Source organism: Bemisia tabaci, chromosome 4 (genome assembly GCF_918797505.1).
Source record: "Bemisia tabaci chromosome 4, PGI_BMITA_v3".
Classification (NCBI taxonomy): Eukaryota; Metazoa; Arthropoda; class Insecta; order Hemiptera; family Aleyrodidae; genus Bemisia; species Bemisia tabaci.
The window spans coordinates 25,026,026-25,052,805 of record NC_092796.1 but is presented as its reverse complement, the minus strand read 5'-3'; the positions used below and the strand labels follow the sequence as shown (position 1 = coordinate 25,052,805).

The 26,780-nt window shown below is 38.4% G+C and overlaps 1 protein-coding gene across 1 annotated transcript; it reads left to right on the top strand.

Moving 5' to 3' along the window:
* The first annotated feature begins 1,614 nt into the window (after positions 1-1,614).
* LOC109038961 (hepatocyte nuclear factor 4-beta) lies at positions 1,615-15,498 on the top strand. The gene is made up of 8 exons (XM_019054240.2): positions 1,615-1,832; positions 3,256-3,460; positions 4,952-5,046; positions 8,620-8,750; positions 9,408-9,545; positions 10,326-10,446; positions 11,771-11,905; positions 13,844-15,498. The coding sequence occupies exons 1-8, from the start codon at positions 1,757-1,759 to the stop codon at positions 14,125-14,127; spliced, it is 1,185 nt and encodes a 394-aa protein (XP_018909785.1). The 5' UTR covers positions 1,615-1,756; the 3' UTR covers positions 14,128-15,498.
* The last annotated feature ends 11,282 nt before the right edge of the window (positions 15,499-26,780 follow it).

The following is a 26,780-nucleotide window of genomic DNA, read 5'->3' as shown; positions in this document are numbered from 1 at the left end:
GATTGTCTTTTAACTTTAGCAGATTTTGTCAATTTGGAAACATTTTTCTTCCAAATTCTTTACGAAGTTGAAATTAGGTTGGCAATTTAAAATTTCGAAACAATGTTTCTCTCGATGTTTTTCCCCCCATTGTTTTAGTCAAGACTGTTTTTCTAAATGCAACTTTTTCTTAGTCTCTACTTGGCATGAGATGGTTCACTACCAAATCAATATAAACGCGATAACCCTGTCAGCTACAGCAGTAAATTTTCAACACATTGAACTAATATATAAATATTTGTACAACTTTTCATATCTAAAACTATTTTAAACTTCATGCATGCATCTGGTATCTAAACATTTTGAAGGAGATTTTAGCCCAGTCCACTTACACTCGTGTTCACAGAGAATTCGATCAGTACCTGTTCTGCCCACGGAATCCTACCTATTAAAAAAAAAAAATTGAGTCTGTAATTTTTTTTTGATAACAGATTAAACTGCATCTGTAACATTTGTCTTCATCACGCGAGTATTCATTGATTGCAGAATTTTAAATTCAGTATTTGGATAGCTAAATTAGTCCACCTTTGAGTTTAGTCCAATTTTGTCATGATCTGTTCCGACGAGGATAGTTATCCGACTTGCACCTAATTAACGGCTTCTCTTGGCGGATAATTATGATTTCCAATTGTGGGAAGGTGTGAAAATTCCCACGGTTCTGCGAGAAGATTTGCCGTGTTGAGGAAACACGCAATGTAAACACTGTGACGGTGCCAAAGGTTTTCTAATGAAATAAAAATCTCCCGGTAAACTTGCTAAACTTTTTATTCAATTTACTCAAATTACATTTTAGGATTTGTACTCCATTTTTTCTACTGGGTCTCCAAATTTCTAAGATAATTAGTCGTAAATCTTCTAAAAGAAATGACTATTCAACCGGGGTAACTTTGGCAACATTTAGATGCTTTTACACCGTTCTTTCAATGCAGAGTAAAGCTGGAACTGGTGTTTCTAGTAAAGAGAATTATAATCCTCGCAACCATCCTCTCCCTAAAACTATGACAGAGAGGATTGTAACGCCAAACTTAATTAACGTAACTGATGGGCTTGGAGGACAAGGCGCATAAGTGCATTTTTTGAAAAAATTGCGATATTTATGATTTCAAGTAAAACTAGTCTTGATGCATATACTGTGAAAAATTCGCTCCCAAATTCAAATTTTTTAGCATCAACAAGTCAGTTTTAACTTTATCTCCGTCATTAGGATCCATGTAATTTCGAATCTTTAAACACGTATTTCTGGCAGTATCAAAAAATGCACTTATGCGCCTGGTCCTCTGAGCCCCTCAATTTAGGGTTGATGGATTCTAGTGGGATTGATCCAGCAAGGTTACGTCAGGGAACCACGCGCATACGATTGGCTCTTACTGTCCAAAAGCGTTTGCCCAAACTCCGAGCGATCGCATCTCCTCTTGTCTCGCGATCGCGGGGTTTTCCTCCGCAAACACTTTGAATGAATTTACAATGCATGCGTGTTTTCCATACATTCCGTGCTTCCCCTTTCTAAGAGATGTTGATCAAACCACCCCAGTTTAAGCTACCTGGCGTCAGTTTACCGTGGCTTGTACGTGGTGATTGGACTCCGCTGCAAAGTTTTCGCGGGTGCATTTTGTTTTGAAGACTGTTATCAGTGCGTTGAGATTGGAAATTCGCCTACCGGTGTTGTTTTAGTTTGATCGCTCTATCAAGTGTTTTACCTCATTTTCTTAATGTGATAATGATACACACGGAAATGTATTTTGAGGGGGTGGAAATTTTTGATTTGGATGTTGAAGCTGATCAGATTCTAACAGGTGAGTTCTGTAGTGCTTATCAGTATTTTTAAGTAACTTGTCGCATTCTAAAAGGGGAAGGTACTGACATGTTGGTAAGGTATTCTTTTCTCGATTTCGTGTGTTAGTTGGGACATAAACAAAAATTATTTAATATTTTTAAGTGTCTTAAATGGCCCTTCGATGACTAAATTGGGTCTTAAATACACACAAAAAGTCGTTAATCATCGAATGCGATCTCTATAATAGTATCTAAAATAGATCTCTCTCCAATAGTTGACATATGTTTATCTCATAAGAAGATTTCAATTTTTTTACTTATTTACTTTTTGTTAAATTTTTGCCCGCGTAAAGATAAGGGACCATTTTTAAACTCTCAACATTCGAGAAAAGTGAAATGATCAATGGTAAAGACCAAATTTTGCGGGAAAAAAAAATCAAAATAACATCAACAAGCAAAAAAGAAAGAAATAAAATATATCATGACAATATTACTTCCAGTGACTTCAGATTAAAAGAGTATCAACGCAGTGTTCATGACTACCAAATTCAGTTTTCTTAATCACTTATCGATAAATGACTGCATGTTTAAGAAGAAATTTTTTTTTTTTTTTTTAAACGCGTTAGAAGTTAATTTTTTAGCAACATTCTTCGGAATAAGTAGAAGTTCAGAAAAGTAAATGTATATTCACAAGTAAACTTTGTGCTTGAAAAATCAGCATTAGTAAGATTCTAGCGCTCGATGTTTTTTAAATCACTAGGAGTGTAATTTCATAATGAGCATCCAAAATAAAAGTTCTATTTCATTTTTAAATTAGTTCGATCCGATTAAAGATTGATTCAGGTCGACGTAGTATATCGTGTCTGTTTTTCAAAACTTCGGATATATATCTAATATCTTGAATCAGGTGTCTAAAAGTGTATACTTTTCTTTTTCTCTTTTTCTGTTTTTTTACCACACTCCATATGAGTAGGAATAATAAAAAAATTGAGGTAGGGTGCGTTGCGTAGTTTTTTTTTTATTTATTTATTTAATTTCGTGTCAGTTTGTGTCAGAATTAGTGCGGCGATTAACTCGAGTATGGATATTTGTGCATGATTTTAGGGTTACTTTCAACGGTCAAGTTGTAAAACTGAATTTGCCTAAAATTCGAGTTCTGTTAGTTCCTTTGCCCATACATAAAAGTGAATTACGTATTTTTTCATAGGACGTTGTGCGCCTTCGTGTTAGCGGGTAGGCAATAATACTTCTACGCTTTGAAACTGTCGCATCCTCTGAGATATCTTAAGGGCTTTACGTTCTTACAGGAACAACAGGGCAAGGGCAGAGGGTTTTGTCGTTTTTTTTTTCTTTTTTACCTTCTGTATCATGACTTAATATTTGTTGTATCTCAATTCAAGTATAGTGTATGTTTTTATTAACTTTGGGTGTAATATTCCGCAGGGCAAGTGATAGGAGAAGAGCCAGTGAGTTCGACTTCATCAACACCACCGCCAACATCAACGACGACATCCGACGTGCCTTTGAGCCCCTTCTGCGCCGTCTGTGGCGACAAATCGACCGGTAAACATTATGGCGCCCCGTGTTGCGACGGCTGCAAAGGCTTCTTCCGCCGGTCTATAAGGAAAAACTACAACTACGCCTGCAGGTTCGCTTTTTTACATATCTTGCGTATATTGTATAGCTCAAATCTACATGAACCCCCTTAGCAATTTATCATAAAAAAATTGAAAGGTTTTCATTACTCGCTCATAGACTCTTTAGTATCAAGATTTTATTTCGGCACACTTGCAAGATAATTTTTTGTTGAGGTAATTTCCTTGATTTTAAATTTTTCAAGAGATTTTTGCTCACGATATTTTAACAGGGGGCTATCATTTAACGTACTGCTCACTGGAAAAAAAAAAAAAAAAAAAAAAAAAAAAAAAACACACACATTGGATCTAGAGTCCAGACTCTTAAAAACATCGACAAGAAAAAGTACTCTTGATTCAATCAGAATCTAGCTTGAATCAAGAACCAAGCCCCTTAAATTAAGCGGATTTCGTTCTGATTCAAGCAAAAATCCGATTGAATCAAGAGTATTTTTCCTTGTCAATGTTTCAAAGAGTCTTGACTCTAGATCCAATGTGCTTTGTTTCCAGTGCTGGGTGCTTGAAGAACCATAATTTTAAAAAGTCCTCACGCACTATTCGTTGTTAATAATGTATAACATAGTTTAGAGGGAAATACCGTCCAACCGGCTGGGGCTGTATGGGAACCTTATGGACGGAGCCCCCCAAGCTCTGTATACTTCAGCCCCCCCCCTCCCCGCTCCTCTGTCTTTAGTGCGTTCGCCAATCGATTCCTAGTTGTCAAGACAAGGAAATTAACCGAAGGGATGCCAGGAACGGTGGAAGCACCTAGAAGGTCGCCTGGTTGTTTTTCTTGCCTTGGCGTTTAAGTCTCCTCGTCAGTGACTGTAGCGGAGCGGAACTCCAGCGTCTGAATTGTTGAATCGTTATTGAATGAACTTGGTCTATACACATCCCTATCGTGGCAACGCTAACTCGTGCATTTTTCTATCCGATTAGAAAATTATTGATTTTGAATGAATTATTCAAACAATAGCGATTTCTCAGAATCTTTGGTTTCTATAATCAATATAGGTTACTACCACAAACCAGGTTACCACTCATATTTGGATTGCATTTTGCAAAAAGGAAACCAGGACCATTCAATGTCGCTAAGATTGTGCAACTTTCTTCGCCCTGCAAATATAAACTGATTATCTATTCCAGTTTTACCTTTACTCTGAAGAAACTATGAAATCAAGACGAAAATTACCTTGATAAATTTGATTGTTTTCAATATTTCAGTAATTTTATTGCAAAGAATTTATGTTGCACAATCCTAGGTACATTGGAATGCTCTTGGTGCCTTTTTGCAAAATGCAATCCATTTACGATAATTATCGTATTAACCTTTTTTATTAATTGCTCCAAACGACCAAGTGCGAGAGAAGTTGATGAACCAAACTTTAATTCTTATTTTTCAACTTTGACGAGCTTTAGAGCAAATTAAATTGTGATGATGTTTTTACATGTTATTACAAGACCAACCAAAATACTATGAACATTTCTCACATTTCTTTATGCAGATTTGATCGCAACTGTGTTGTGGACGTTGAAAGTAGAAACCGGTGCAGATTTTGTCGGCTGAAGAAGTGCCTAGAAATTGGGATGAATAAAGATGGTAAGCAACTCTTCTCTGTTTTCCGCTGTTCATTTGGAGAAATGACCATTGCAACACAGATCTACAGTCTCTGAGACGTAATGAATATCATTGAGCCTGTGTACAAAGCATGCATTAAAGAACAAAATGTTCTCTATTCAAAATTTTACGTAGAAAACGCATAACACAACGAGACGTCTGGGAATTGACAGCTGAACAAGAAATCGGTGTTTATGAATAACATTGTTTGATTGGCAAAAAACATAAGTGATGCCATTTTTTTAATCTAATTTCTATTTGATCTGTATCAAAAATACCTAGTCATATCACGATCAGGATATGATTGCTGAGCTTCCCGTTGTGCAAATCGTATTTTGCGTAAAATTTTAAAGAGAAAATATATCACGGTTTTTTATTAGTTCAGTTCTAAAATAATTAGAAAGGGAAGAAGAATCTTGGTACTATAGATTTTTTATTGCAGGTTATTTACTTACATGCTGATTACTAGATGCATGATTACAATGATTACATGCTGAAGGCCTTTTTGGCCTCTCATGGTCATCTTCAGAACAAATAGAAAAGAAATATTACATACTGGTATCAAACAGATGAATAAGCAAAAGAAAAGAAAAATAAACTTTAACAATATAACTGGCAGATAAAACGAATTAGCTACAAATCACAGTGGCCAGTGCACAATCAGGTGATATTTGTGATAACACACTCAAAAAAAAAACTCCGGCGACTGGACCCGGTTGTTCTCGATGTTGGTGACTCCGATGTTATCGGGTCGTGAAAACGTAATTTCTGGGCACAGCAGCCGGAGTCCGCCAGGGGTGCTACGGGCTCCGAGGTCGGTCGATCGGTTACTGCCCAGCCGGAAGCTCCGGCTTCCACGGTCGGAATTTTCGACCCGCCCGGCCGGAGTCCGATAGTCCGTTACTCAGTGTTCGGGAAAATGGCGTCGCCATCGGATTAAAATTGAGACGGCCCGGTGCAAATTCGCAGAAAATTATAATGTTTTACTTCAATTTTATTCAGTGCGTGAATTTAAAGTTGCCGCCAGCCTTCGACATATTCGGGAGCGATCGAAGCCACCACTCAGCGTTGTTTATTGAGGTTAGTCTCTAAATAGCTTTGTCATTGCTGGTCACCGCTCATTACGTGTGTTCGTTTTTCGTTTAATTTTGGAGGTTTTCAATCTATTTTCTTGATTCTGTGTGGTGCACGATTGATTCTAAAGTTCTGTGTGATAACGCTTGTCAAATACTTCCAGAAATGCGACGGGAATGAAGTTAAAATTGTCAGTTTTGGTACCAGTACACTGAGCTCATACCCTCTCCTGTAAGTTCGTTTGCAATTCACTTATTTTCCCCCTACTAAGGGAGAGAACTTAAATCAAAGAAAAGGAATCAATTACCTGCCACGCATCTTCCCACAGAGTAAATTATCGCCACACTAAAATACTGATAATGTAGGCACGAGAATGTCCATTTATTCCGAACTATATTCTGTCACTTACCTAATTGCTTTGTTCTGCCTGTGTAAGAGGATACAGTTTTTATTCCATTTCGATCTAATCTCTAACTCATAAATGTTTTCAACTGTGAGTAGTATTGCAGTCTCTGACATCTCCCCTCTCCGTTACAAAAACAGCTGTTTGATAGCGGAAACTGTACCCGTAAAATGTAGAACCTATCCTGCGCAAATTATCTAATAGTGAGAGCAAGCTCGAACGTTGTTACCGTGAATAATCTCTCTGATTCCATATCCCAATTCTAGGGAGCTCAGTGTTACTGTAATAGTGGTAAAATCCTGTGTGAATCGCGCTTCAGTTTGCTGAAGGGAAGATCTATAATTTTAACAAGTGTGACAATTTTCGGTGGTATATTTCTTCGCTAATATTTTGTGGAAATTGTATCCGGTAGTTATTGCGGAGAGTTATATCTTGAAGTTTTGTCAACTTTTACTACTGAATTTACACCTTGAAATAGTCTCAACCTCATTTTCAAGATTCTGAAGCTCTTCTAGTCGTAAGAAGTAAAAATCTGTAAGTAAGTACCTAGACCTGCGCCAGTGGTTTTCCTTTGTTAATCATTTAGGTGATTTCCTACTTTGCATTCGTATTTTTTATCGAGGGATTTCTTGTTTTTGACAAATTCTGAATTCTCATTGAGTGAAAGTAATTACATTTATTGAGAACGGGCTGCCAAGTGATAAAAATGATTTTTCAGTTTGCATTTTCGCTGCAATGAGTTTTAGAAATTTATCACCTTCGGCAGTCTATTCTACAACTAAAATAGGTAGCAAGAATTTTTGATCCATCTAAATTTGTTCCTTCATGTCTCAGTGGTTGGACTATTTCCATAACGTTGTACCCAGTTAATTGAATATTGATGGCTGAGAGGAATAATTTTCCAATTTTTTGTTTGTTTTATCCATGAAACATTGACAAGTATTTCACAGACTTAGTAAGCAATAGGCAACTGTTTCAAATCTATGAACTTTACTCATCTTTGCCCTAAAAATAAATTCCAAGGTATATTTTGCAAAGTTAAGAATCAGCCGAATACTTCCAAGCCAAGTTCATTCTGGTATCTAAAAATCAGAGTGCTTTATTTTTTTCTAGGAAGGCTTGCAACATTAAAGTTAGGTTTTTGAAAATCTCTCTCGATTTTTTTACAAGATGAATAAGCTAACATTCATGTGCTGCTTTGCTTACTCAATAAGAGAATTACTTATCTCTTTTCTCAAACTTGCTGAACTATCAGCCAAGAAGTTCAAATCTCTCTTGATATCTCAAACATGATCAACAAGCTAACGTTCATATGCTCCTTTTCTTTCTTTCTTTTTTTTTTAAATAGGTATATACTTCTTTGTTAATAGTTCATAACAATTTAATTTCAGGAATGTGATGGATACATCACTGACTGAGAAAGATTCAGATCAGATTCAGATTTCATTTATTTTCTTTATTAATAAATGAAATCTGAATCTGATCTGAATATCTTTCTCAGTCAGTGATGCATCCATTACATTCCTGAAATTAAATTGTCATGAAATATTAACAAAGAAGTATGTACCTAGATAAAGAAATTAGCGTCTGCCCAGAGCATTCCGTGTTTTGATAGCCCGGAATTCGCGGCTATGGAAGCCATCGGTGAATGACCCTCACAGCCGCGAATTCCGGGCTGCGCGTCCGGAGTGGTCCGGGCGTTCGGCGTCCGGAGTGGTCCGGGCGTTCGGCGCCCGGAGTGCTCCGGCCCCCGGACGCGGAACGGACGGTAGTCGTATATAGCCCGTACAGTCCGTGCTCCGGGTCCATTACTTTCGGCTCGCACGGCCGGAGGTTTTTTTGAGTGCAAGAAACAAACAGTTCGATAGTCACGTACAGTCCGAAACACTTTCCCGGCGTTGCTGTCCAATCAGATAGCTGACAATTTCCCAACTAGGGGCAAGTTGTAAGATGGGAGAGCCAAAATGTGCTATTTAATCGCTACGGGTGAGGAGCAGCATTTGTTGTCGTAATTTTTCCACCTATGAGACGCTCTAATATCTTTAATTTCTATTTCATTATTTTGTTGTGCGTTACAGCGGTTCAAAATGAGAGGGACCGAATCACCAGAAGAAAACCACGATCGGAAGAGCAAGGGATCAAGGGGATCTCAACAACAGCCCTTTTAACTTCGGAGAACCTTGTGCAAATGAACTCTCTGTCAGTGGAGGTAACTAAACAAACATATAAATTTCATTAATACAGACATTGAAAGGAACATGAAAGCTCTAATAATTTATTATGTAAATTTGAAAATGTGTACGACGTCCAAAAAGCTGCCATTCAATGTGCGCTGTCTTTATACAAGATTTCAAAATTTTAAACGACTAACCTAAGCTGCTACGAAACTGTTTTCATCCTTATTGCGTTTTGATGATTTTCGGTGCCATTTTGAGTTGTTCTAAACTTTAAACATGATCTACGTTACTTAAATTATCTAAGTCATGTGACTTTAAGCCTATGTTGCATGAGTAAATCACCGTTTTTGTAAAGGAAAACATCTCAAATGTATGCATTTTAATTTGATAATGTACAGTATATTTTGGGTATTGGAAAGAAGTAGGGTTTCAAATTATTGCTCTTCATTCGTTTGATTTTTTTTCTTTAAAAAGAAAAAAAAAAGAAGAAAAAAAAATTGGAGATTAGACTTTTTACTTCTTATCCCTAAGATTCATTGAGGCTCTTCTGAAAAAAACACTTATGCGCATAGGGTAACTAATGGCACATAGGTTGTTTTTAAACCGGGCGGGAATAATGTATAGTTCCTAATTGCAAAATGCAGTCCAATTAATAGCTGTTCAATTCATTTTCATTTAATTTGTTACAGAACAATGAAGTGGGCCCGAGCTTCAAACGAGTCGCAAACGTCGCAGATATCGTTCAATCAATGTCGCAACAGTTGACACACTTAGTGGAGTGGGCAAAAAGCATAGAAGTTTTCAGCAATCTCGATTTTGACGACCAGGTAAGATCATATACCATAGTGTGCGCTCTACAATTCGCTTACTATGAGGAAAAAATGGAGAAAATTCTCTAAAAATTTCCCCTACTCCTATCATATCGACACACAACTGGTCAGAAATTAAACAATTTATCTCAGAAAATTAAATACTTATTTTGCAGGACACCCAATGAGAGAATGGCAACAGGAGGTTTTAAATGTAATGAGGATGTGCGAACTATCAGGGGGGCTGTGAAAAGATAGGGTACCGTAGCAGTTCGGTGTTGCAGAGCGCCAGAGAGCACAGTGAAAGCTGCACTTGTGTATCTTAGAAGGGCCTCATGCGTCCAGCACATTTATCACAGCTTCGAGAATTCTTGAAGGTTTGGCGCCTAAGCCTTTTTAAAATTAAACGATTTAAATATCTGGGCCTACACTGCCGTGCTAAGGAAGAACGCCGTACGAGCCTTCAGGCGTTGCCATATTTTCTTCTAGTAACCACCGAATTTACTGGAAAAATTCTGAATATTTTTCTTCAAATTCTTCAGAAAATTTTGTTCCCAATTCAATCTAAAATATCGGATAATTTTAAGGAAAAATACGCATAACTTTCTTCAAAAATACGTGTTTTATCCGGGGAAATTTGGCAACTTTCTAATGTTCATACGGCGTTCTTTCTTAGCACGGCAGCACAAGTGTTATCGATGATTATGTCGTTTTTATGCCTATTTATCGAATATTGAATACTCCTTGATTTTAGATGAACCAAAAATGTAAGGTAAAATGTGTTTTCAAATGTTTCAGGTGGCACTCTTAAGAGCTTTCGCAAGTAAACATTTGCTCCTAACCGTGGCTAGGAGGTCACAAGATCTGAACGACTGCTTGATCCTCGGAAACGATTGTGTCATTACAAGAAATGTTTCAGGTGAGAATTAATATTCTAACATAATCTCCTTTCTGAAACATATAAATTATCAATGGTAAATTACAAAAGCACTTCCATCTTGCTTTTTAGAAGAGAATCGATCACTCGTAAAGCCTAAAACGCAAAAAAAAAACAAAAAATGATGCATTGATGATTTATTATTGCTGAGGCATAGATGCATCCTGAAACACAGTGTTGAGCAGAAGAGAAATAGATTTTTTTTTTTTTTTTTTCATAACTAACAAAATTTGATTTTGATGGGAGCAAATTCTGAAATGCGATCATTCATTCCCGAAAATCCTCATGCACCAAGTCGTTGTCTCTTCTTTTTTGGGTTAAATTTGACTACAGTTTCTATAATGTTTTCAATCCGATTTTAAATTGCCTTCTTTTAATACATTCATTTTTTTTGACCTCTGAGATTTAGGACAGGATGGTATAAATAGTTTTGTACTGTTTCTCTCTTATTTTTATCTTTGATGCTCGTGTTCTCTTGAGATTGAATGATTCAATTAATATATTCCGTTTGAAGAGAGAAGAGAAACTAACTACATTGCTGAGCATGTATATTTCTAGAATCTCTTTTACGTGGAGGGGGGGGGGGGACAAACAAAAAACGGTGTTTAGTGATTTACTTGGAATACAAAGTACTTATATGCCGGGAGATTTAATATGTCGCAGATTAGTGTTGTTGTAACTTATTTTCCTAGTAAAGTTCAGCTCTCATGGCATTAAGTTACATAATAAGAAACTTGTTACATAAAAGTACATTTTCTACCGGTTACCAGATACTATGTTTCAATTTTCGGAAGATACCAGTGGGCCGATTATTGAAATTGATAGACAAAGCGATAGACATAGAAGACATGGGGAGTATGGAGCGATCCAATTGGTTGAAATGGGTGGTTCCCATAGACTAAGGGAGAAAATGATGGACTAACTATCGGTTCCCTCGTGGGGTGCCGTTACTTAGTCTATTACCTACCTTCTATGTCCATTCCAACCACCTGCTTCCACCAATAGGATCCCTCCATAACTTTTTTGTCTTCTTTGTCTATAGCTTTGTCTATCAATTTCAATAATCGGCCCGCAGGACCGGAAGCGTTTTAAACATAACGTGCCGACAAGTAGCTACTCTCAAATAAATAGCTAGAATGGCAAAGTATTAGTATCTTAGATTTGAGGGGGGGGGGGAGGGAGGGAGTGCAATTTTCATGAGAAAAATTATTAAAAATATATGGGGAAATTTTCAACAATGAAATAGCATAAAATTGAACAAAATTCTAATCTTGCTTATGGTAAACTTTTCTATTATTTGTTGCAGATATGACGGAAAGTGAGCTGGATATCAGTAACGTAGGAGCCGCCGTCATGGACAAAATCATAAAGGGCCTGAGGAAACTAAAAATTGACGAGACTGAGTTCGTTTGCTTAAAGGCGATCCTTTTTTTCAACCCAGGTAAGACAATTCATACTAACTAACGGCAGTGTTAACTTTCAATTAGTCAATTATACTCATGTGGTAAATATTATGAGAACATGGGCTCGGATAATTTGACATGGACTAAAACGGCCAAGCTGGGCCAAAATGAGCAAAAAGTCCGAGTTTTAGCGTTGACAAATGAGGGAGTGCTCAAAAATTACGTAACGCATTTAAGAGAGGGGAAGGGGGCAAGCCTGAATTATGGCAAATTCCAAAGGGGCGGGGGCAAAATTCCAGAGCCGCGTCATGGTCAAGCAATTGCGTAACATTCTGGGGAGAAAAATATTTTTGTGCAACATTTTAACTAAAGTGATGGAAATGGGGTTGGGTGGAGTTTTACCTAGAAGTACATAGGGTGTTCAAAAAGTTTTGCACACTTCCGGATTTTGAGCGGACGAAAGCAGTTATCGATTTGAAATTTATGTGTGCTTAAAGTAGACGTAATTACCAATAAAACAAGACCAAGAACAACTCTCTAGCTTAAAAAATGACAGAGATACAGGGTTTTGAAAATGACATTTAGCGTGACCGCCTCCAGGATTTTTAGCTACAAATATGTTTATCAAGGGGAAAAAAGTTAAATGAGAATTGAGTGTTTTTATTGAAAAAAACTTACAAAATCTTACGGAAATTGACGAACTTCAAGTTTCTTCATCTAATGACACGGGTGACCTAACATTCGGCTGTTTTTCGAAGTATTTTCCACCACTTACAAAGCTTCAGCCGCTCTGTCCAATTCATAAGGATCGTCTTTTCGAAGTCTTCTTGACGGAGGGTTTTGAAGCATTTTCGAACAGCGGTTTTGATCTAGGCTTTGGAATGGCTCTTTCCTGAGTTAAAGAAATTTCTAAGAGGCATACAGTTTGATTCCATAGCCATACTATTTCTACTTTTATTTTATTTTACTTTATTGTCAAAATTAACTTATGCTTATTGATTTCAACCTGCCTATAAAATTTTAGTATGCTAGGGGCAATGTTATCAAATGGCGCACCGCCTTATTCGGATCACACCAGATAGGAGCCTCACATATTTAGAATAAATTGATGTGTGATAATTTTATTTAATGCTTCTGAAATTGAACCACGGAGGACAATGTCTTTTTCTATAATTTAATGGTTTAACGCTAGGGTACTTTTCTCCAAATTGTTCTTTGAAATTTTCACTGAGGAGAGTTCTATTTTCATCGGTGCCCATCTTTTTTGTTGAACTTAAAAACGCACCTACATAGAAAATTTTGTTTTGATAATGCCGTCAAAGCAAAAATTAAAACGTCTCATATCTGCTGAATTCTTTTTAGATTTTTTCAAATCTGCGGCGCGCCACCATTTAATAAAAATTGTATTTTTCACTTTGATGTGATTCGTCAAGCTCCAGTGACGTGGTCGAACTGAATTGCGATATATCGCATCGATTAGGTAAAAAATCTCGGCAGATTTTGGATTTTTAGCAAAAAAAGGACGATTGCCCCCGGACATGAGCCTACAGAATCATTCTAAACCCAAAAATTTGCAAAATTCAGAGGAATGAAAGCAGAATAGTGTTTGGAAAAAAACCTTGCATTTGATTCTGCTATCGAATTCTGTATCGAATGCGAGGTTTTTTCCAAACACTAATCTGCTTTCATTACTCTGAATTTTGCCGATTTTTGGGTTTAGACTGATTCTGTAGGCTCATGTCCAGGGGCTATCGTCCTTTTTTTGCTAAAAATTCAAAATCTGCCGCGATTTTTTGCCTAATCGATGCGATATATCGCATGCCGGTTCGAACACGTCACTTGAGCTTGACGAATCACCTGCTTAGACACAGACTGACAGTTGAACGCTTCTCTAATAGGAACGTATAAGAACTTTCCCGCTATGTTTACACCCGTATGACACTGCTTTCAAGCCTAAAATTTTCTGATGTTTTCAGATGCCGATGGTCTTAATGATGAGGAAACAGTGCATGAGCTCCGAACTGAGGTGGAGGTGAATCTGCAACGCTACATCTCCGAACGCTCCGACTCTGCTGGAAGAGCCATGAACATTTTGCTAACCATCATTCCGTGTCTTCAGTCCATCGCTGACCAGCTCGTCGTTCAAATTCAAGTTGCCGATCTCTGTAATTTGGCCAACATTGATAGCCTCATTCGGGATTTACTACTTGGAGGCTGTCGAACAGAAAAGGTGGAACTCTCAAGTTCACTCCCTTCTTAAATCATAAACACCCAGTTGTTTTCCTTTAAAACTGTATTTGTATCCTATGTTCAATGATCTACGAAATTTCACTTCCAAAAATGTTCGCAGCCGAATTCTGCATGTGCACCAGTGATGAATTGAAGGTTTATTTGATTTGATTGAGGCGTTGGGTGCAGAAAGAGCATTTCTTGGTTGCGTTGTTTCATAATCTCCACTGCTAATTTATAGTTTAGAGAGGAAATGATAGGGTGAAGTTACGGAAATTTGTCGTTTTTAGCATCCTAAGATCATAAAGAAAATTCAGTAAAAGTTTAAAAAAATTCCATAAATTTACTTTTATCATAAGGGATATTGCGTTAGCAGAGATTCTGCGATAACGCGATCGAAACATGCCCTTTCTGCACCCAGCGCCTCAATTACGAGCGTTATACGCGCATGCACTGTATATCTGTCATTTATATCAGGATCATGCTCTCTCCTTTTTCCGAAAATTGAATGATTCTGGCTACCCGGTAAAATTGTATTAATAATCACACATTTACTCAAATAACTCATGTTAAGTTTGTTTGCAAAGTTGTAGAGTTTTGCCATATGAATTAATCAAGTCTTAAAAATCAATACAATTGTCAGAAAATCCGCAGGAGCGGTCTCTTAAGTTACTCAGCTGCATTGTCATTTCCTCCACAATTTTTATCTTTAGGAAAGCATTTATTTGTACATATTTTGGCAATAAATTGTATTCTTAAATTCCAGTCTAATGATTTACGTTTGATACTGCAATACAGATAATCACATTTGGAAACATGAAATATTTGAAAAAATTATAATTTCTCCAAGTTTGAAAAGATTTTTTTTGCGTGTTGAACAAACCTAATTATCCAGAAATAGCTCATCATTCAGTGGAACAATTTACCTTTAAAACATTTGAAAAATTTTGATGGAAAATACATTCGTGGCAACGAAATGCAAAATTAGGCACCGTCGAACCAATTGCATATTCTCTCTGATTTTAAAAGCGTTTAAATTGAAATGTCCATTTTTTTCACGATAGCTCATGCAGGTTCTGCTTGATATTGAATCACATTTGTGGCGAACGCTAAATCCCTAAGTTTCTGAAATTTGATGAATTTTAAAAATATTTATACATGAAAACTACTGAATGAACTAAGCATGAGGCACGACGACATCCTAGGTTTCTAAATTGGACAATACGTTATTGAAATTGTTATGACAGAATGGTTTAATCTGCTATAGTACTCAAGTTTAAAGAGGAAACGCCGTCAGCCACCGTTGAGTCATAAAGCAGTAAACTTTTCTCCTAATAGATTTTTTGCAATTTTCAAAAAAAAAAAAAAAAAAAAAAAAAAAAAAAAAAAAAAAAATTAGAAATGTGCATTCAGCTCCCCGAGGACACTTGTATGAAGTAATAAAATTTTCGCGCGCAAATTCACTATTAGCTAACCCCCGGGTCGTAATGAATCCGGACCAATACCAAGGCTCAAACTTCTGCATTCATTCGTGCATTGTTGCTGCGTCAAGATCTATATCTAACGAGTTTTTGTAATGAACTCAAACCAAAAAGGATACGTGTTTGAATATTTGGCAATTTGTGAGCCTGATTAAAGTTGCATTGGAATACCTTCGATAAGCAAGTTCCACGCCCGTCAAAGTTGCCAGATTGTGCAATTAAATGTGGATATTTTACGTGTGTTTGAATGGGGAAAATCTCCAATTTTTCATCACTATCTAGCAACTATGACACCCGTGCGTGAAGGAAGTTAGGAGCCTTGACATTAGTATCTGCACACGCCTTTGTGCGTTCCGCCATTTTTTCGTAAAACAAAAAGGGGAAAATTCCATCATGAAATTAAACGCTGAAAAATTTTTCCCCGATAAAATCTCAGATGAACGATGGATTGAATTTTCGAAGGAAAAGGAAAAGAATTCGAAGCTACAACCGGATACTTATAGATTTGAAAGGATCGAAGTTTAGTTTTTTTCCTTCGAGTTTGATGATGAGTCTTAAACTGCTTTGATACGAACGGCATGTGGTCATCAAATCAGTTGAGAGTCAAGATTCCATTTCCTGAAAATTGGTTCCAACTTCTTTTTTAGAATCCTCAACGAGTAAAGATTAAGAATATCTGCATTTTTATCTGGGGAAATATGTCAACTAGAAGCATTTATCTGTTATTTTTTTAAAATATTTCTTTATTGCTTACGCATTTCACGAAACTTAATGGCTTATTGACCTATCAAATCTATGCACGTACAAAAGGCATTCAAGAATTAATGTACGATTCCGTTTATTGAATGAACAAAAAATATATCAAATTTCAGGTGAATTTTGTTGAATTACTCAAAACTCACTTTCGGAAAATTGCTCAAGGGAGCTTTGCAAGTTGTAGAACTTGAATTATAAACATAGTGCTGGCAATGATGTGTTGCATTTTACCCTCTTGGGTGTTCAGCCATTTTTATCATCCTGACGAACTATTTGCCTCTCTGGTCAATGGGCTGTTATCCACATTCTACTTCCTTGTTTCAGGAGAGGGTCGAAAGGATAAAACTATGAATCTTCAATTATTATCATAACTGTTTGGAAAAGAGCGGAGTCATCTTGAAGGAGCTAAGGCTATTGGTATAAAACTTTGACGCGGCCGTCAAGTTGATCCTTATTCAGAAATTAGGGTGCCCATGAGAAAACACGTGCTTCAATTTCAAATACTCTGTTAAAATTTAGTTCTTTAAAACTAGAGAGATATTCAAGAAAGTAGACAAATTAGAGGTTGCCATTAGAAAATCAACATGTTTTCATGAACAACGACATGCATCTTCATTAAACGATAACTGAAAAGTATTGAGTCAAGCAATATGCCTAAAAATGCTATTCAAATGCCTCAGATATATGTACTTTTACCATGAAACAGACCATGGTGCGAGATTCCTAAAATGTTATTCCTTTTTCTTTTCGCTTATTTTATTTAACGGGCGTTTAAGTCTCCACGGGAGTCTCCACCTTGTAAGAGACCATTACGTCGAGGTCCCTTGAATCTTATCTTTTTTAGCACATTTTCCTAAACATGGATTAACGTCCCGACAGGATACGTTACGAGTAAAAAGAGAACCGAAGAAACCGGACTTAGAATCGAAAAAACTTCCTTGAAATTACCAAAATGACCATGAGGTGTTGATTGTAGGTCTTCATAGGCACAAAATAATTTTACACACCTCTAGACTGTGACAGAGGATCGACAAACGTTACTTTAACATGTAATGTGAATGGAAGAATCTTGATGGCGGATCTTCTGTCGCAATCTAAAAGTGCGTAAACTTATTTGCCATGGACTACAGGGTGAGTTCGTCTATGATATTTTGCCCCGCCCCCTTTCCATAAACAGACAGCTCAACGAGAGGCTAATATCGATCACAAGTCGTCACCTTCCGGCCAAAGTATCACAAGCGCCATGCGACGTTAAAAATTTTCTCCGCCATTTTATTTTTTTACAGAGAAATTTTCGGTTGAATCTGTTTGAAAATTTCACTGAAACTTATCGGCAGCACAAAGGAAATTCATCGAAATTTCCGGACAGCTTCGTTGAACAATTTATCTGCAGAAAATATAATGACGGCGGAAGTTTTCAAACGTTGCACGGCGCTTGTGATACTTCAGCCGGAAGGTAACGAAGTATCGATATCCCGGGGTAACTTTCACACAAGGGTAAGGGAGGCGCTGCTGATGCAAGAGCTCTGGAATATCCCGTTGGTGCACCAGGGGCACTAGGACATAGCCTTTGACTGTAACTCGTCGCCGGGGCCGGTTCGTGGCGTAACGGACATCCCGTCCGATGATGTAACTGTTTCCTGGAGTAAGTTATGCAACCCTCCGGCAAGCTCCCGGTCACGGCGCCGTTGTGCAACCGAAAGGTCACCCCCTCCTCCGTTCGGCGGGTTGACTCTTGGCGGCGGCTAACGGTTTGGGCGCCAAATTTGGAGGGGGCATCCGCGGCCGCCGCGGTCGGGACCGGCTGCGCGGGAGGGATTTCGCCGTGCCCCGACCCGACCGTGCCCGCTCAAAAGACGCTGCCCGGTGCTTTTGAGCCGGCCGCTAAGTCACGCTAAAATGCAACGTTGCCAAGTGGCCGCCAATTGTTCGTGGAGGTCGAGCGGACGATCGGTAAGGCAGAGGCGGATCTATAGGTTTCCAAACGGAGGGAAGGGGATACACTGAAAAAAAAATCTCTGTATATTTACTAAGAAAAGGGTAAAATTACCAAGAATTCAGGGTTCTATTTGATCCCAGTTTTTTCTTGGTAAAATTACCATTTATGGGATTGGTAATTTTACCGAGAAATCTCGGTAAAATTATTGACTTTCTCGGTAATTTTACTGGACCCCGGTGAAAAACGCCAATAATTTTTATCGACTGTGGTAGAATTACCGAGATAAAATGGCAAAGTTACCGGGAATCGATTACCAATAAAAGTGGTATTCTTACCTGAAAAAAATACCGGTTTTTAGGCAAACTTACCAGTCTGTCTTGGTAAAATTACCAGTAATTGGTAAAAAAAAGTGAGATGTTAAAGGTACCAACGGACCTTGGTAAAAACGCCGATAATTTTTTTTCAGTGCGATCGGTAAGGCAGAGGCGGATCTAGAGGTTTCCAAACGGAGGAAAGGGGATAGAAAAGGGGGGTCCGGAGGGCTTCTCCCAGAAAATTTTCGAAATTTTCAAGCATCCAATTTGAGTCAATTTCGTCATGAACTACACGGAAAATAGCAGTATGTTAAAACCCAACTTAATTAGGGGTAGTACCCCAATATATTAGGTTACTAACCCAAACGTTGCGGTACTGCCACAAATAATTTAAAATGACCATATCATCCAACAAAATGGGGTAGTGCCAAAATTTTACGAGATTTCTTTAACACTTTTCTTCCTTGTATTACCAACATAAGCGTCCTTCTTCTTCCTTTTTTTCATTCCTTCCTTTCTTCTTCCGTCCCTTTTTTTCGAGTAAACGGAGAGGAACGTAAGCCCCTTACGCCTACCCTTGGATCCGCCTACATGACATTAGGATGAAAAGGATTTCGGGAAGTGGGTTTGTAAATCGAGGATTACAGTTTCACGCTAATGTGCGGAATTTTCATTTTAAATCATAAATATAACGGGATCATTTTGGTTTACATGACGTTAAGTCAAAATGATCAGTCGAAGGATTGGGATTGAAAAAGGTAGGCGTTATTTGACGGTACGGGTACGGCAGCATTGACTGTGAGTAGAATTTTTCTAAGTATTGCTAAGGTGACTTGACGTGATGACTTTTTGACCGATAACCGGAAAACTTCCGATCGCTAAAGTGCTTCCACCGGATGAGCAAGCGAACGCCATCTACTGTGATCTATTGGTAATATCTGGCTGCGACATTTGAGACAAGAGTCTCATATCTTTGGACGGGGCTAAAGGTAACCTCGTTGTTGAGGCTGAGAGAGGTGACAACTTTCTTTAATTTTCACCCTATTTTATGCATACATTTTGGTTTCTCAGTTAGTTACCCAACTGGAGGCATTTGCTTAGTACATAACAAGTAATATAGGTAGATGATACAGCCAGTAGGTATAGGCTTTTTCCAGCTAATTATAAAGCGTTCTCTTCAAATGTGGAGACATACACACACAAAAAATGATGTTTAAGTATTACATGAGTCAATTTTTTGTTTCTTATTTACTCTTCCTCTCCTTATTGCACCCGTAACGCCAGCTCAGACCTCTTTTTTGCCTTATCAGACGCGTGGCAGAGACCTCTTCCAATTTCATTGGTTTATTCGACCAAAAAGAGGGTATAACAAATCTTTGAATTTTTGAAATTATCTAAGACTTCTCAAGTAAAATAGTTATGTAACGCACCTAGACAGACAACACTGAGAAAAAAATTCCCTTGGATCCAGAGTCCAGACTCTTAAAAAAATTGATAAGAAAGAATACTTTGGATTCAATCGGATTTTTGCTCAAATGAAAAGGAGATTCGATTAAATTATGAGGCTTGCCTCTCGGTTCAAGCTAAAATTCGATTGTATCAAGGGTTTTTTTTTTCTTCTCCAATATTTTAAGAGTCTGGACTCCGGACCCGAGAGACTTTTTTTCCGACGGAGGATGTCCCTCAGCCGATGTCGCGCTCAAATTTATATCGCAAAGAAACATTTCCTCTCAGTGACGTCATCGATAAAGTACATGGAAAGAAACTCATTGGCGGCAACGTCGGAGGCCATGAGATGCTTGGCCAGGCTGGAGGACACAAACTACAGGGGCAGAACAACGCCGGGAGGCTGCCAGACGGTGCGAAAATGACACTGACGTCGAGGAATCCTCCAGGAAATGGAATGTTTTTCGATGGAGAGCTGGCAGCGTGCACCGTGACCTAGATTCCAGGCTCGTCTTCAAAGTCAACGAACTCTGCGTATTAATAGCCGGAACAGTTACAGTTCATCTCAACCACAACGCCGCGCCATGCGGCCCACAGTGGCGTCCGTGGACGCGCTGCGCTACACCGACGACTTGGCATTGAAAAAAAAGGGGAAAAAACTCTGACCGTTTCCGGGAGAAAAAACCGTTTTTCATACTGAAAAATTACGGTTTATAAGAGTTTTAAAAAAAGGTATATACTCATACCTAGATTTTAAGCGCTCAGCCGATAGGGAGTGCTTTTTGATTTCAACCTATCTTTGGAATTCTAGTATACTATTAGCAGTACGTTCAAATGGCTCACAGTGGTTCGAGTCTATAGGATACATCGGAAAAAATTTGGAAACTTAAAGCTTTTAACTTTGTTAATACAAAATTCTGAGGTTCTAAAAGTGGTTTCATTGATTTCCTCGTGAAATTTTCTTCTCGAGGCACCCCTTGAGATTTAATATGTGACAATGCGCGGTTTTAGTAAGAAAATTCATGTCCGACCTCTCTAATTGACTCGTAGCGTACCATTTCAACAACAAGATGTCAGAGTGGGGCCTAACATATCTAGAATTGATCAATCTTAATTTGTGATTCCTTAATTTAATACTCCTGATGTCGAAGCACGGAGGACAATAATCGTTTTCCTGAAATTAATTTATTTTTTTTTCTTTCTTTTTGCCAGCGAAAGTTTACTTTTCTCAAAATTGATAGTTGAAATTTTGGTGAGCGAGTTCTCTCATCTCAAATTAAGTGCTTTTCCTCTTCGGGGAACTCAGAAACGTGTCTACATAGAAAACAGACAATCGCTTCTGTTCGCACGAATAAGAGCTTTTCCGCTTGTTTTTAGTTACGGATACAAGATATTTAGCTACACGAATAAAACGTTTCAGTTCAGAGACAAAAATGTGGCTGTGTCGCCTATAGAGTTCCTGTCTGAGCTAATATTCTATCTAAAACTTGGGAAGTCATCATTTAAAATCGTTATTTCGATTTGAATGTGACTCAATTTCGGATTTTTTTAACGCTGAGCAAATCCTGTTTTCTTTTCTACCCGTGCGTTAAAGTCTCTGAAGTACATTAATTTTGTAATTATGGACTGTATTTTTTAAAAGAATCTCGGGCACGTACAGTCATTTCGGATTTTTTTAACGCTGAGCAAATCCTGTTTTCTTTTATACCCGTGCGTTAAAGTCTCTGAAGTACATTAATTTTGTAATTATGGACTGTATTTTTTAAAAGAATCTTGGGCACGTACAGTCTTTTCCAATAATTGCGCGGCTATGTTTAAACATGCTCTATCACTGATTTCCCTCCACTGATGACCGATCAAAAACGTTTCGAACGATTTAACTTTGATTTGAACAAAACGTAATTCACCAAATTGGCTCGACGCGTAAGTCAGATCAACATCTATGAGTCATCAAATGATTTCACAAATTGATTTTAATTATTTTCACGCGTTTTCGATGTACAATTGTACCGTTGTAAAACCTCCCTCATGAATTTTGTTTTACATCATTACCTCTGGAGAGCTATTGGAGGTTCTTGCCTATGTATAGTATCCGTTAATTTTGATTTTGATCCATTGTGCGACGTTGGACGCATGGCCTCTGCACCGGACTGGGCTCAAATTTTGAATTTTGTGGCCACGCTTGAATCGTAAGACCTCGCTTGGATATTAGCGGTGATAGGCGAAGGGAGAGGGGAGGGACTTGAGCTCGCGTTGAGCATAGTGAATGGAATCGAGCAAGTGATTTGCGCGGCGTTGGGCTTTTGAAACTTCTAAATCGAACGTTTTCAAAAGTTCTTACGCTTAAGCGTGAATTGATATTTGCTGTATCACAAAGAAATTTTTCAAAAGCTTCTTTGGTCAAATGTAGTGTTGATACTTATTCAGACTCAATCAAAATCGAAATTGACAAAAAAATCGAGCTGTTCAACTTACTCAGGGCAGAAGGTAAGAATAATACAATCAAGACAAAACAATTTTAATAAAATGTAAATAAAATAACAAAAATTAAGACAAAACGAAAAAAAAATAAAAATGAAATTGAAAAAATATAAACTTCAAAGGAAAGGCTTTTTTTAAAAAAAGAATCAACATGCTGTATTTTTTTTTTTCAATTATTATTTAAATAAACTTAATTTCCCTACTCTCCGCATAATAATCTAATCTACACGTATATTTATAATTTTCCATGCAAACGTATCGATTTTGATAATATTAAGAAACCTTATACGTATCATATGACGGCATTTTGTAAAAGTAAAAAAAAATCCAATATTTCTCTCTCTCTCTTAGGAGAAAACTTCCTGAAAACAGTGAACAATATCTTAATTATTGTTTTTGAGCTTCGAATTGATTTGAAATTGAAGTTTAGGAGAGAGAATATAATGAGATGCAAAGAAAAAAGATGATCTGTTCAAAAGTAAAAGACGATTTCAGCAAATTTTGTCCTTACAGCGTGAACTTTTTCTTGACGTGCTAAGAAAAACACCTGTTAAGCTGTGACTTAATACACTGGCTTAGAGAGCGAGGCTTGAAAATACCGTCGTGAGGGCAAGAGACTTCGTGTCAGTGCACGATACTTGTTTTGGCCTCATAAAACGCCTTCAATATGATGGATATGCAACTAATTGCACGTGTAATCGAGATAGCTCTTTTGCATTCAAGCGTACGTTATGCACTTCACGTTCTTGTGTATTATAAAATTTTTTCGTTGAATGTTAAGCAGGTACAGCACGATTCAAGTAAGATTATGTTCAGCATTAAAATTACCTCAATATGCTCGAATTAGAAGCTTGTATCAACTCATTTAGACTCAAGTTACTCTTCTAAAACATTATACGAACTGGATTTTGTGATAAGTGACTATTATGTCTGTTTCATCCATAAAACGGCCTACCTAAATAGCTAATCTAATGGCATATATGTTGTTTTAGAATGAGCAAGAAAAAGTAATTTTTTATAGGAGAATGTAGTCCATTTGTGAAACGACTCGCCAGCAAATCCTCGCGGTTGCATACCACATACTTTAATTTAATAAAATTCAACTTGCACGAACTGTACAAACAAAGGAAGAACAGGACTAGATGGTAGATAAATACTGTTCGATACTTGTTGGTTTAAGAATATATAGCACCCCAGTTTTGCAAAAGTCAGATATGATACTAGCTGCTGCCAATGGAATAAATGAATTCACTGGGGAAAAAAAAAAAAAAAAAAAAAAAACACACATTGGATCTAGAGTCCAGACTCTTAGAAACATCGACAAGAAAAAATAGTCTTGTTCAATCAGATTTAAGCTTTAATCAAGAACCAAGCCTCTTAATTTGAGCGGATTTCCTTTTGATTTAAGCTTAAATCTGATTGAATCAAGAGTCCTTTTTCTTGTCGATGATTTCAAGAGTCTGAACTCTAGATCCAATGTGTTTTTTTTTTTTCCCAGTGTTCGAAAAAATTGAATTTAGGGTTTACACCGGTTGATTTTGTGTGCGATATTCGTGCGCGAAAATTATCCCGATACCCCTCGGGAATTCGCGGCTGGACGGCAACCGAGCCTGATCTCATCGATGATCAACCGCTGACGAGATGCGGTAATCCACCATCCAACGGCTCATCGGTTCGCGATCGGACTGGCAGCGGCATCCATCGTTCAACCGATCTTATAAGGCCAATTAAGAATCGGTTTCGACCTCATCGCTGACTTGTCCAACCTGTTCTTGGCTTCGGTTCTCCAGCCAGCGTTGTCGGACCCTTTTCACCGATGAACCAACCCTAACTCATCGATGACGCCATCAGTTGACAGCTCTGTCGTGTTATCGAGAGGAGGATAGTAACTCCAGAAATGAAGGTTTGAGAAAATGGGCTGAAAGTTGCCTGGTTAGGGTAGGTGTGAACTCCTAGACTGGCCGTACTACATAAAATGGTAAATTCCTGGATAGCTGTGATTTCCAAAATTTAAACTCCTGGGCGAATGAAATTATCTTTCATAAACCTCTGAACGGTCGTTGGGTTGTGTTGCCGATCATTGATGATAATCACAAAATCATCATGATACGAAAATTGATGAAATATTTGGTAAAAAAGTACATGCCTGGAAAAAACTTCTTGCTAGAAAAGTACATATACCCAAATTGACCACACCGTTCTTGCTATCCTCTCCCTTTTTGGTCACGCAACAGGTTATTGAGGATTAGTGCACAACCTTTTGCGCACAACTATTTGTCCTTCATGAGTGCGTTTGAAGTATCATCAAAGTTGAAGGCAAAATGAGACGTCTGGTCTTGACTCCAACTTCATGACAGGCTTAGGGACGACTTTTTTCTATCAAGACGAGATGACAATCCCTGACTTCTGGGTAAACTTACTCTTATTTTTTCTCAGTTCCACGACACAATTGAGCCCAAATCCTTGCGTAAAAAATACCGCTATGATGTGAAAAATCAAGAAAACAAGGCTTCTGAACTCATACGGCTCTTTGATACCACTATTCGTGCTTCATGAATGTGCTTGAAGTATCATCAAAATTGAAGGCGGATTGAGACACTATGCTCTTGGCGCCAACTTTTGGCACTGAAATAAACCTTGAACTATAATAATGACCTTTTCGTTCCATGCTGGGCAAGGATGTGCTATCTTTTGCATGCTTGCCTCCTCACATTTTTGCCAAATAACCAACCAATTCTAGTGTTATGGTGATTCGTCTTGGATTTTCGTGTAGTCATACTGGCATGCGATCCGAAGCATCCATTGAGTAAAATATCTCGACTGATTTCCAAAAAACTGACTTTCTAGCCAAAAAAAGAACGATTGACCCTGCGCATGAGCCTGGACAATCATCCTCAACCAAAAAATTGGCAAACTCAGAGAAGTGAAGGTTGCAGCCTTCTCGGGGAACACCTCACACTCCATACAGTAATGAACATCTAAGTCGAGTGTGAGGTTTTTCCTAAAGGAACTCCTGCCACTTTTTTTCTGAACTTTATAATTAATTTGGTTGAAAACGATTCTTTGCGCTCATACAAAGGGGCCATCGCCCTTTTTCTGCTTAAAATTCAAAATTCTGCCGAGATTTTTCACTTGATCGATGCGATCTATCGTACGCCAGTGCATCCGTGCTTTCGAGCGATAAGCTCTAACTTGGCATAAGCGCCTCGAATCCTCATAAGCCCCGCGCAGGCGCACAAGTGGGCACTATGACGTAGAGGCGGCAACGTCGGACGCGCGTAACTCGGGCAGTGCGACCAGCGAGCGCGAGCGAGACAGAACGAGGAAGCGCCGTGGAAAAAGGCGCGGGGCAGTGGGAGGATGGCCAGCAGGGGAGGAGGGGCGGAGAGGGAGCTGGTGGGGCGGGGGGGGGGGAGCAGAGACTATGGTAATGAACTTGAATAATTGCAACAGCCGCAGCCGGCCATCCGCCGACTTCCAACTTCCAACTTCCAACAACTGGATGATTTGGTTTGGTCAATCTCGCCGGGAGGTCGTTGACTCGGACACGATGTTTGATAGTACGCTCGAGCGGCCCGCCTGCCAAGTCGCGCCGAATCACGGACAAATCCTCCACGGAGCCATTGTCAATGTCGGCGAAATGAGGCTCATCAGCGGAAGCGCTCAGCGGCGCAAATGAATCAGTTTCCATCGGATTTTAGGACGTATAATCAGGTGAGTTCTGCACAGGGCCCTAGAGTCCCTTTATAGAGAGAGTTGAGACAACGCGGCTTATGGATGTCACAAACGGGAATAAAGATTACACAAATCGGACGTTTTTGTAATCTTTGATCAACCCATTCCTGAATACACATTTACGTTTCCTCCCTCATTCCATTCGTTCTTGGCCGTACCCCCAATTCCCCGATCCATTCCAGTTTATAATCTTTGCAGTTGGTGGAACTTTAATCTTTATTACCATTTGTGACGCTGTGAAGGCCTAAAATACGGAAACCAATCAGAAATAGATTCGCATTAACTACACTCTCAGTATGAAGGGACTCTTCAGGACCCTGGACTCCCGTGGGAGCCAATATGAAAATCCGTGAGCAGTTACTGGTGCTGCAACCCGGCGAAGGATCCGCGCACTTAACTGCTATTATAGTAGTTGTTGGAATTCACAAAAAATCCGTAGAATAATATATCTACCAGAAATCGATATTCCTACCCTTCTATACAATGCAGCAGCGGGCCTTTCCATGGTTGCATTACAGGGCATTACAGGATT